Raw genomic sequence first — 12,167 nt, forward strand, 5'->3', positions numbered from 1 at the left:
GGAATAAATGGGTGGGGGGAGGAGAACCATATGACCACCTTTGAGATGCCTGGAAAATAAAGGCAGTATATAAAGGCAAAGGTAAAGGGACCCCTGACCATTAGGTCCAGTCATGACCGACTCTGGGGTTGCGGCACTCATCTTGCTTTATTGGCCGAGGGAGCTGGTGTTTGTCCACAGACAGCTTCCAGGTCATGTGGCCAGCATGATTAAGCTGCTTCTGGCGAACCAGAGCAGCGCACGGGAACACCATTTACCTTCCCGCTGGAGCGGTACCTATTTATCTGCTTGCACTTTGACGTCCTTTCGAACTGTCAGGTTGGCAGGAGCAGGGACCGAGCAACGGGAGCTCACCCCATCGCAGGGATTCGAACCACCAACCTTCTGATCGACAAGCCCTAGGCTCTGTGGTTTAACCCACAGCACCACCCACGTCCCTAAAGGCAGAATATAAAATACAATAAATAAATAAAACTTTAAGCGTGGGCCCCATTTATTATGTAAACTTAAATCACTATGATATCATTTTAAACAAGCATCCTGGTAGCTGTAGTTTGCTCTAAGGGCACAGAGGGTCAGGAAACCCCCCCCCCCCACACACATACACACATTCCCCTCACATAGCCACAATTCCCAGAGTGCTTTAATAATCAGTCCCTTATCCCAGGGAAGTCTCTAAAGTTTAGCTGTGTGAGGGAAATAGGGGCATCCTAGCAGCATCCTTAACTAACTACAGTTCCCACGATGCTTTGGGTGAAGCCATGCCTGGTTAAAATGGTATCGTAACGCTTTGGCTGTATAGTGTAGAAGTGTGCTTGGTCTCTGCTTCATCTCAGCTTTCAGGCAGACTAATTCAGTAGCCTGTTAATATTACAAATCAGCTGATGAAATATGGCTGGCAGCTTCTTCTCCCCACCCCCAACTATCACAAAAGAGATTATTGGTGCTTAGGAGAGAAGCATTGCCCTGTCGTCCCACTCAGATGGAATTTTGCATGTAATAGTTTACTAATGAGCTCATTGAAAGCCAGGAGAATCACCCTGATGTTGTATAACATGTCCTTTTTTTTTTATGTGGTGCTGAGTGCATGTTATATAGAAGAGATGGGCCTCTATCTGTTCTTCTAAATTATATCTTTCTCGCATGCATGTAATTACCCACTAATGCCTTCCCTCACACACACACACAAACTTTTTATTGTTGTTGTTAATAGCAAGACAGTTGGTATTTCTGAATGAGACGCCCTGTCCTACTTTTAAAACATTTCCTTCTGTTTTCAAAGGACGGTGATATAACAAGCAGAATCCGCCTGTATTGTCTGGGTGTGATCGCTTGTTCTAATTAGCAAGCAAAATATGCCATTTGTTACGTGGACTTAGTCAAAATCTCTGCCGGGTGGTGTAGAGCAGAGGCTTTGCATAAGCACTAAAGTGCTGCAGAGGCTGCATTTGAAGCATCCTGTCATTGGACATAGCAAGAGAGAGAAAATGAGAGATAACTCGAGACCTGCTGGCCAAGATTTGGCTGGGGTTTAAAAATGCATCGGCGCTGTTGCATTAATGCTGTATCATACCACTTTATACAACCATGGCTTTCCCCCAAAGAATCCTGGATACTGTAGTTTGTTAAGGGTGCTGAATGTTGTTCAGAGACACACCCACCCCTTAACCTGCCTAGGGCTACAATACTCAGAGTTCCTTGGCAAGAGGGATTGATTGTTAAACCACTCTGGGAGTTGTAGCTCTGTGTGCGGGATAGGGGTTTCCTAAATGCCAGTTCCCAGGATTCTTTGGGGGAAACTAAGGTAAAGGTAAAGGGACCCCTGACCCTTAGGTCCAGTCGTGGCCGACTCTGGGGTTGCGGCGCTCATCTCGCTTTATTGGCCGAGGGAGCCGGCGTACAGCTTCCGGGTCATGTGGCCAGCATGACTAAGCCACTTCTGGCGAACCAGAGCAGTGCACGGAAACACCGTTTACCTTCCCGCCAGAGCGGTACCTATTTATCTACTTGCACTTTGACGTGCTTTCGAAGTGCTAGGTTGGCAGGAGCAGGGACCGAGCAACGGGAGCTCACCCCGTCGCGGGGATTCAAACCGCCAGCCTTCTGATCGGCAAGTCCTAGGCTCAGTGGTTTAACCCACAGCACCACCCGCATTGGAGGAAACTATGGCTGTTTAAATTGATATGATACCACTTTAAACGTATAGTGGAGACTGAGCCACAGTCTCTTCTTCCTGCCGCCATCACTGTTGGCTCCCCAACCCCTTCACCTCTCACCTCCTCTCCTTCCTTGAAGTTCTGGGTGAGGTTTTCATTCGGCTAGGGAAACTTTCCTGTTCCATTTACTCACCTTTTTAAAAAATGTATACCCCACTTTTCACCACCTGGGGCCCAAACGAACTTACAAAATACAGTATACAGAATTCAAAACAGAAATTGAACATTAGAGGATTAAAACATCGGAGAAGCGTTTGTGATAACAAAATCAGCTGTCCAAGACGCTGGTATAGTTTGACCACAAGGTTGTTGTGCTGGCTTTCCTTATGGGGGACTTCCTAAAAAGCAATCCCACATCCAGTAAGCTACTATCTTTTCTTCCTTTAATAACTGGGCGGAGGACATACTTCATAGTGGGGTTCGTGTGCCGTTTGCCTCAATTTGCTCTTTTATTTTAAGGATTCCAGAAGATTTCATTGTGGACTTTGCCACTGTAGTCTTTGGAAACAGGTAAGTTTGCAGATTTTCAGTCTTTCCCTTTCCCTTTCTTGAGATTTGCATCATTCCCTAACCTATATTTCTCTCCACAAGGTCTTATTCTTTCATTTAATATACCGTATTTTTCGCTCTATAACACGCACCCGACCATAACACACACATAGTTTTTAGAGGAGGAAAACAAGAAAAAAAAATATTCTAAACGAAACAGTGGATGTATGATTTTTGTGGTTCATGCTGTGGCCACAGACATGTGATCTGACGGTAAGTTTGGGGTGGCCCAATGCAAAAATCCTAAGGATCCATGTGGATCCATGCTTTGTAACCACGTTTTTGCACCACTGCGGCCCCAGGCAACAGTGGGTGCATGGTTTTTTTGCTGCAAGCTGTAGCCATGGACATGCTATGTGATCTGATGGTGAATTTGGGGTGACCCAGTGCAAAAGTCCTGAGGATCCATGTGGATCTGTGCTTTGTATTTTTTTTTTTAAAGATATTTATTTTGATTTTATATGATAAAACAAATATCACAGTCAAACAAAACAAAAAAGACATACAATAAGAAACCACATAATACAACAGAACTATAAAAAACACAGTAAAGAACATATGACAAAAAAATAAGAAAGTACAGAAAATAAAATAAATTAGTTTTTTGATTCTTATCTTTATAACCCTCTTTCCTGACTTCCTCACGTCTCCCTTTCCTGTGTTCCCCTTTACACAATCAGATTCAGCAGATCCTTACCCTCTTTCAAATCTTACTCAATATTATACATTTCAACCTATTATGTCTTCGATTTTCCCTTTCTTTTAAAATCCATTTTTACATGTTCTTTATACCTTAATCCCTTATATCATTTTGTTTAATTTCGACATAATATTACTCTGGCCTTTACACCCTTTTCTTTTAAAACATTTTTGCATTTTTCTTTTTACCATGTCACTAATGCCATATTATCTTTATATCCAACATCATTTTAACATTCAAACATTTTACAATGTTTTTGTAGGTATTCTTTGAACTTCTTCCAGTCCTCTTCCACCGACTCTTCTCCCAGGTCTCGGATTCTGCCAGTCATTTCTGCCAGTTCCATATAGTCTATCACTTGCATCTGCCATTCTTCCAGAGTGGGCAAATCTTGTGTCTTCCAATACTTTGCGATGAGTATTCTTGCTGCGGTTGTTGCATACATAAAGAATGTTCTATCTTTCTTTGGCACCAATTGGCCGACAATGCCCAGAAGGAAGGCCTCTGGTTTCTTCGGAACAGTATTTTTAAATACCTTCTTTAGTTCATGATAGATCATTTGGGCATGTCCACCAAAGGTGAAAGAATGTTCCCTCAGTTTCTTTACATTTCCAGCATTTATTGTCAGGCAGGTGATAAATTTTTGCAAGCTTGACTGGGGTCATGTACCACCTATAGATCATTTTCATAATATTTTCTCTTAAGGCATTACATGCCGTAAACTTCATATCGGTGGTCCACAACTTTTCCCAGTCAGCAAACATAATGTTATGACCAATGTCCTGTGCCCATTTAGTCATGGCTGATTTAACTGTTTCATCCTGAGTATTCCATTTTAACAGCAAGTTGTACATTCTCGAAAATATCTTAGTTTTAGGTTTTAACAATTCTGTTTCTAATTTCGATTTTTCCACCTGGAAGCCGATTTTTTTATCCAAGTTAAAGGCCTCTCTAATTTGATGGTAATGTAACCAATCTCGCACTTTATCTTTTAGTTTCTCAAAACTCTGCAATCTCAATGTGTCTCGATCTTGTTCTAGTATCTCCCAATATTTCGGCCACTTGGCCTCCATATTGAGTTTTTTCAAAGCCTTAGCCTCCATAGGTGATAACCACCTTGGGGTCTTGTTTTCCAATAGGTCTTTATATCTTTTCCAGACATTAAACACAGCTTTCCTGACAATATGATTTTTGAATGCTCTATTAACTTTTACCTTGTCGTACCACAAATATGCATGCCACCCAAAAGCATTATTGAACCCTTTCAAGTCCAAAATGTCAGTGTTCTCAAGAAGTAGCCAATCTTTCAACCAGCAGAATGCTGCTGATTCATAGTACAACTTCATGTCCGGCAGGGCAAACCCCCCTCTTTCTTTAGCATCAGTCAATATTTTAAATTTTATTCTGGGCTTTTTGCCCTGCCAGACAAATTTAGAAATATCTCTTTGCCACCTCTTGAAACAGTCCATCTTGTCCACAATCTGTAAAGTTTGAAACAAAAACAACATTTTTGGCAATACATTCATCTTTATAGCAGCGATCCGACCCAACAAGGAAAGGGATCCGTGCTTTGTAACCAGGCTCTCTGTCCCTCTCTTCTCCCCACTCAGTGGCTCTTCTCCCGCTTTGCTGTTTCAAAGCGAGCAAAGCGAGCCACGGAGGAGGGAAGGAAGGGGAACCATGGATCCTTTGCTCACGACTGCAGCAGATCCCTCCACCATCCATAGGCATTCGCTCCATAACACGCACAGACATTTCCCCTTACTTTCTAGGAGGAAAAAAGTGAGTGTTATGGAGCAAAAAATACGGTATTTCTGAACAAGCCATTCATCAGAAAGTTTATTGGTTCTGTCTTGGAAAGACTTTAAGGAGGGGGAATTAGGGGGTTACCACAGAGAATGCCCTTTCCTGTGGGTGGTGGAAGTACCAAGAGAACCCCCTTAATATCCCAGACACTGATACTGGCCTATGTTCCTTAGTCATGGCAGTATACCTTACACTTTAGATTATTCACTGAAGTCATACTCCAGTCTTCCCAGTTCATTGCCTCTGGAGTAATGTTGGTGAACTTTGGCCCTGGGGCCAAATGTGGCCCTCCCAACCTCTCTGTCTGGCCCTTGGGATTCTCTCCAGGCCACACACCTACCTTGTGCAACACTCCCTCCCTATGCCACACCAGTGTCTTGCTGCACACCCTCCTTGAGTGTTTTTGCCTGGCTGGAATTTGCCCTTAAACTTTGGCTATTTCTCTTGCTTGCCTGAATGAAGGGGGCAGAGAGCTAAGTGAGTGTGTGCAGAAAGTTAGCTTGGTATACAAAGGTAAAATTTGCTTTTGCCTCTCAAGCTGCTTTTGCCTCTGATCCTGCCCACTGCTGGGTGTGGCCCCCTGGAAAATCGTCCAGAAGGCAATATGGCCCTTGGGGTACAAAGGTTCCATTGTGCCACTGCCCTGAAGAGTCTCGCTCCCGCTTTCTTGAGTGTCGTTTATTTTTTCTCACCAACAGGCAACCTGCTCTTGAAGAGGCCATTCAGAAGCAAGCTAGTAAGCTGCCTAGAATCGAAGACTTCAAGTGGAGGGTAGATGTGGCCATTTCTACCAGGTACAGGATATATGAAGCCCATACCTGAATTTTCAGTGGGTGTCTGTGGAGGCTGGCTCAGTTTGGGTAGATGGGAAAGTGCCCCCCCCCCAAACTCAAATCTCCCCTCAGCCAGGTCCCACCTGGTTAGGAAAACATGAGCATGAAGATTATGTGTTAACTCCAGTAGCTGGGGGTCATGAGAAAGAGAGTGTCCTTCTTGCAGGCTTCCCATAGGCCTCAGGGTGGCCTCTGTGAGAACAGAATGCTGGACTGGGCAGGCCTTTGGTTTCACCCAGCAGAGCTGCCACATTCTTAAAAAATAAGCATCTTCTCAAGCACATTTAGGAAAAGCCTAACCACCAGGACAGATGTAAACCCAAGGAGGCCAGAAGAACAAGAGCATGTTCTTGTTGCCAATTGACAGTCTGACATTCTCATAGTTGGTAGTTTTCCAAGCCGTAGCAGACAGGGAAGTAGGGAGGCTGGTCCGCTGAAAATCAGTCAATCAATCAATCAATCAATCCATTTATTGTGTATAGCCAAAGGCCTTTACAAAAGCAGGAGCAAGACTCTGAAATCACACGACATAACCTATAAAAGTTTGCAGCATAAAAAGTTTACAGCATAAATATTTAAAATTAGGAAGCATTAACATAACGGGAACAGAGCAAATTTGGCTACCAGGTTTGTAATTTGTAGATCTTTTATCAGCTAAGCCTAAGCGTTCGACTGTCACTTCCTGAGGGGGATCAGCCTGAGAAGAGGAGATTAAAAAAAAGTTGTCCGTGCATTGTACCGGGTTTTTTCCCCGCTCTATAGGACGCACCCGACCATAGGCAGCTCCTTGTATTAGAGGGGGAGAACAAGAAAAAATAATTCTCCCCCTCTCTGCGTAGCGCCCCTTCAGCGAAGCGGCAGGAGAAATGGAGCCCCTTCCATTTCTCCTCCCGCTTTGCTGAAGGGGTGCTTCACCTTAGCTGAAGGGGCACCTACGCTTCAGCAAAAGGAACCTGAAGCCTCTGGAGCGCAGTGGGAGCTCCCGCTGCGCTCCAGAGTCTTCAGGCAGCTATCTTCGAGGCCTGGAGACCAAGAGGGGTCGGTGCGCACCGAGCCCTCTCGCTCTCCCAGGCTTCAGCGAAAGCAACGCAAAGCCTCTGGAGCTCGGCGGGAGCACTCCCACTGCGCTTCGGAGGCTTCGCGTTACTATCGCTGAAGCCAAGGAGCCTGCATTCGCTCCATAGGATGCACACACATTTCCCCTTAATTTTTGGAGGGGGAAATGTGTGTCTTATAGAGCGAAAAATACGGTATATAAGGGGCAAATCAGCAGGTATTGCATGATACCCTCGACCTGATTGCATCCATAAATGCATTTGCGTTCCATATTGGGAATTCCTGGGTGTCTCCCTTCTAAGTATGCTGAAGGCATCTGTTGGAACCTTGGTTCAACAAAGGCTCTATGTAGTTGCTGGGTAGTCAGTGTCTCAAGGTACCGTATTTTTCGGCCCATAGGGTGCACCGGCCCATAGGACGCACCTAGTTTTTTTTGGGGGGGGATAAAGAATTTTTCCCCCCCAGGCACGGGGCTGGGGCGGGGGAAGCCCGAGCTTCCCCTGACCCCAGCCCCCAGAACAGGCTGCTATCCGCAAGCCGTGGGAGAGCTGCGCGAAGCCCAAAGCCTGGGGGACGCTGAGCTCAGCGCGCCCCCAGGCTTTGGGGTGCACGCAGCTCTCCACATGCCGTGGGAGAGATGCGCGACTTCATGCAGCTCTCCCACGGCTTGCGGATAGCTTCCTGAAGCCTGGAGAGCGAGAGGGGTCGGTGCGCACTGACCCTTCTCGCTCTCCAGGCTTCAGCAAAAGCCTGCATTCACCCCATAGGACGCACACACATTTCCCCTTCATTTTTGGAGGGGGAAAAGTGCGTCCTATAGGGCGAAAAACACGGTAATCTGCTGAACATGTTTTAGGTAGAGAAACCTGACCTGACAGGAGCTGTTGAGGGAGCTGGATCCCTCTATTTATTTGGAGTCAACAGTACTATCATAACAGTGGCTTTTATTATATATTGCGCACCAACGAAAGACTAGAGAACACATAGCTAAATATTCTTCACCTTAGTTGTTTTGGGAGGTGTAAACAGTCCTTCCTTGGAGAACGTGGGTTCCATTTTTGGGTTTTCTTCCTTCTTGGTTTCCATCCCTTACCAGCTCCCCCAGAAACTTCCTGTTTATCCTCAGGCAACAGCCTCGCCTACAGGCACGGGGAGAGTTCATTCTTGGCCATAGAGCTCTTGGCATCTGCTGGTTTCTTTTCTAATTTTGGTAGAGGCCAACTGGCTGGCAGAATGGCACACACAGTGATTCATTTTCTACTTCTGGGGGGGGGGGGGGGTTCAACAAGGCTGGCTCCAGAAAGGCCCTTCCCTCAGTTTGGTTGCTATAATGTCCTTGTCCAGTTTTCAGAGAGATTGTTTTCTTTTTCAGCGGATTTGGGGTTGCTGTTGTTGTTTTGATAACTTTTAATCAGAACGTTTCCCCACATGCCCTAACTCTATTTAGATCTAATTTTCCATGTTTGAATTATGTGTGCTTTTGGTTTCAAATCAAATCAAATTTAAACTCCTTCAGTTTTAACACCTTTCAACTCCCCTGCCGCCCCCTTTTGCAAAAACAAATTCATTAATTTATTTTACAGATTGTCTTTCATATCAGGCTCAAGGTGGTTTCCAAGCATAGCCATAAAAACAACTAAGGATTATGTTAAAAACAAAGCAGCAGGGACACCTAAGGCAGGGATGTTCTCATCTAGCTAGAAAACCTTGAACAAACAATAATGACTCAAGGTTGCTTCCAGGGTCGTGTATTAGGTAAGGGGATGGTGGCCTTCAGCTGCTTTGCAGGGTAGCAGAGAGTGAATTACTGTTTTTGAAACTGCCCAGTTTGAGTGATATCATCATGCAATCATCCTGTTTCTAATTAGCTTTATGAAACAGTGTATTTTCAGGAATGGAAAAATTTTCCGCAAATGAGAAACGCAGTGGTACCTCAGGTTACATATGCTTCAGGTTACATACTCTTCAGGTTACAGACTCCGCTAACCCAGAAAGGTTAAGAACTTTGCTTCAGGATGAGAACAGAAATCGTGCTCCGGCGGCGCGGCGGCAGTGGGAGGCCCCATTAGCTAAAGTGGTGCTTCAGGTTAAGAACAGTTTCAGGTTAAGAACGGACCCCCGGAACGAATTAAGTACTTAACCCGAGGTACCACTGTAGTGGAAAACTGCTCTCCCCTGCCACCCTGTTGACTTCCTGCGTGCTAGTTTGCTGAGAGTGCATCCTTACTGAGGAATGCTAATGCTCATAACAGTTTCAGAAATGAATCCCAATGCTAGGAGAGAGAGAGAGAGGGGGGGGGAGTAGGTTGCATTCAACCAAACCTGGGCCCATTGAAATTAATGGGGCAAAATTAGTCATGCACATTAATTTCAGTGGTTCTGCTCTGAGTGGGACTTAGCTGGGACCAGCATTAGGGGAATTAAGGAATTTAGAGAGGGGCATAATACCAGGTTGAAAGCAGCTGACATCATACAATGGGATAGATTATAATGTTATGGAACCTTTTTTGGCTTGTTGGAAGGACCTTAGATCAGTCCTTTGCATCTCCAGTGAAAAACTTCTCTGATAGAAAGAAGAAAAGGCTTGCTCCCGAGATCTTAAGAGAGCAGTTGCCTGTCACAGTAGGTAATATACTGTGTTAGTGGTCCAGCTGTTTGAGCCTTTGATAGGGCAGCCCCAGAAGTTTTTCTTTCATTGGGGGGGGGAGTATATGAATGATGAAGCCACAAGAAACAATAAAACGATACCAGCAATAATGATTATTTAAGCACGTTACCATAGTCTCCAGGAATACATCTTGTTTCATGCTTTAAACTGTGGAGAGCTCGTCAATTATTTTATTTATTTATTAAATCTTATATGCTGCTCTTCCTCAGAGTATCACAAGGCGGTTTGCAGTATAAAAACACAAAAATACATAGCCTAACAATAAACAAAACAATAACACATGTGCGCACACACACACGGTTTAAAAGGCTGTAGAGTGTTTAATTAGCCAAAGGCCTATGAAAAAAGCAGTTTCTGTGCCAAAATGGGCCTAGACTTTCATTGAAATGGTTCTATAAAATCAGTTTCCTCCAAGAGTGCATGGTTTAAAGAACACCTGTCAGGGCTGTCTTAACCATAGGCGCCAAGGGTGCGGGGCACCCAGGAGCCAGGCTCTCAGGGGCACCAGGCCGAGAGTCTGGGGCCCGAGAGTTGGAGTCTGGGGAAGTGGCCACCCGTCAGAGCGCCGCCGCAGGCTCTTCTGCTGTGGGCAGCTCTGCACTGTGAGTTCGGGGGCGAGCAAGCCAGGAAGGCGCTGAAGTGGCTGGCTGGCTCCACCCTCCTGTATGCCTGGGATTGGTGTAGGGCTGTGGAGAGGCCTGCCCAGCGCATGCTGCTCATACCACGAGGCGCCTGGCTTTGCTCAGTTGCCAATGCCTCGGGCTTGTTTGTTGCGCTGGGCTGGGGGGGGGGCCGCCGGGCAGGTCTTTGCACCCCAGTGCCGCATATGCTTAAGACAACCCTGACACCTGTGTTTTTCATATAGTGGTTATATCTTAAGATAATTTGCATTGTATTTTTTACACATATACCCACATTTGCTTACATGTAGAGTCCAGCTGTTGTGGCCATTAATTGGATCTGGTTTCCTGTCCAGCTTAAAGGCACACATTCCCCTGGAATGTAGCAGATACTGCCTGTGGGGTTTTGTTGTTGTTGTTGTTGTTGTTGTTGTTGTTGTTGTTGTTGTTGTTGTTGTTGTTTTGCACTACATGAAAAGGACTCATGTCCAAGTCTTCCTTGTTCCCCTAGCAACTCTAATGGTAATAATGTGATTGATTTCAGCTCATTGGCTCGGGCTTTGCAGCCATCCATTTTAATGCAACTGAAGCTCTCTGACGGGTCAGCTCATCGCTTTGAAGTAAGTACTGCCATTGCTAAATAAGAGTGGGCTCGCTTTATATTCTTCGTACAACAGTGAATAGCTGTTTACTAGGAATTTTAGAAAGCCTTTGGAAGCAATTTATATTCATGGATTTGTATGGAGTTCTCTGAAAGACTGCTCTTAAGAATCAGGCACAGGGTGACCTGGGCTGCAAAACAAATTAAAGCTCTCAGAGTGCATTACATTATCTCTATTTCCAATATTCATTGAGTGAGTGCTGTGGTTTAAGAGGTTAAAACAACAGTGCCGAAGCATAAGGGTTGTGTGCTTTAGGGAAAACTCCAAGAAGGAGACCCCAACAAGGGCTGAGCTTGATGGGCGAAAACATGGAAATATACATCTCTTGCTCTTCTGGATTCAGAGAGAAACATGAAAAGCAAACAAGTCTGAAATATCCAACTGAATGGGCTCTGGCTCAGTGATAGAGCATGCCAGTTGTCTCAGGTCCAGTTCCAGATAGGGCTGGGAATGTCATCCATCTGACACCTTGGAGAGCTGCTGCCAGTCAGTGTAGACAATACTGAACTAGATAGACCACTCAGCTGTTGCGCAGCTGAGAAAGAAGCGTGCCGGACGCTGCGAATGACTGATTGGGATCGTAAAGCTGTCTGAGATCGCGGCTCCATCGATCAAGCTCAGAGATCGATTTCCGCATAGGTTATGGGCCCAGCACGCTTCCGCTGCGCAACAAAGTCTGCTGTCTCTTTGGCCACGGCTTAGCAGAGTAGCATACAGCGGTGTAAAACAGTCTTTTTCTCCCTTGCTCCATGCAAGCATACACAGACAGATTCGTCTATTTACAGCTTTTATTCAAACATTTGTCCATCACTGCTTGCAGCCATGTCCGTCTCTCTCAAGACACACAGAGAGAACAACAACAGTACAGTCTCCTCCCAGACTCCTCCCAGCTTCCATAGCTGACGTCAGAAAGTGACGCACAGCTCAGAACACTTAACCAGTTAAGTTCTGAACTCCCACAGGTCTGACTTCATATAAGGCAGCTTCATGTGTTTACTGTTTCCCATACATTTAGGTTGCAATCCTATAAACACTTACCTGGGAGTAAGTCCCATTG

General features: G+C 45.3%; 2 protein-coding genes across 2 annotated transcripts in view; both read left to right on the forward strand.

Annotated features, from left to right (window-relative positions):
• Positions 1-12,167, forward strand: part of LONRF3 (LON peptidase N-terminal domain and ring finger 3) — a 499,535-nt gene that overhangs the window by 442,043 nt on the left and 45,325 nt on the right. The window lies entirely within an intron of this gene.
• COMMD5 (COMM domain containing 5) overlaps positions 1-12,167 on the forward strand; it is a 35,515-nt gene that overhangs the window by 19,014 nt on the left and 4,334 nt on the right. The window contains exons 4-6 of the mRNA XM_081848198.1: positions 2,676-2,726; positions 5,970-6,065; positions 10,993-11,068. Coding sequence (XP_081704324.1) covers positions 2,676-2,726; positions 5,970-6,065; positions 10,993-11,068 — 223 coding nt within the window. The remainder of the gene's footprint in view (positions 1-2,675; positions 2,727-5,969; positions 6,066-10,992; positions 11,069-12,167) is intronic.

Source organism: Podarcis erhardii, assembly GCF_964252035.2.
Source record: "Podarcis erhardii genome assembly, chromosome: Z".
Taxonomy (NCBI): domain Eukaryota; kingdom Metazoa; phylum Chordata; class Lepidosauria; order Squamata; family Lacertidae; genus Podarcis; species Podarcis erhardii.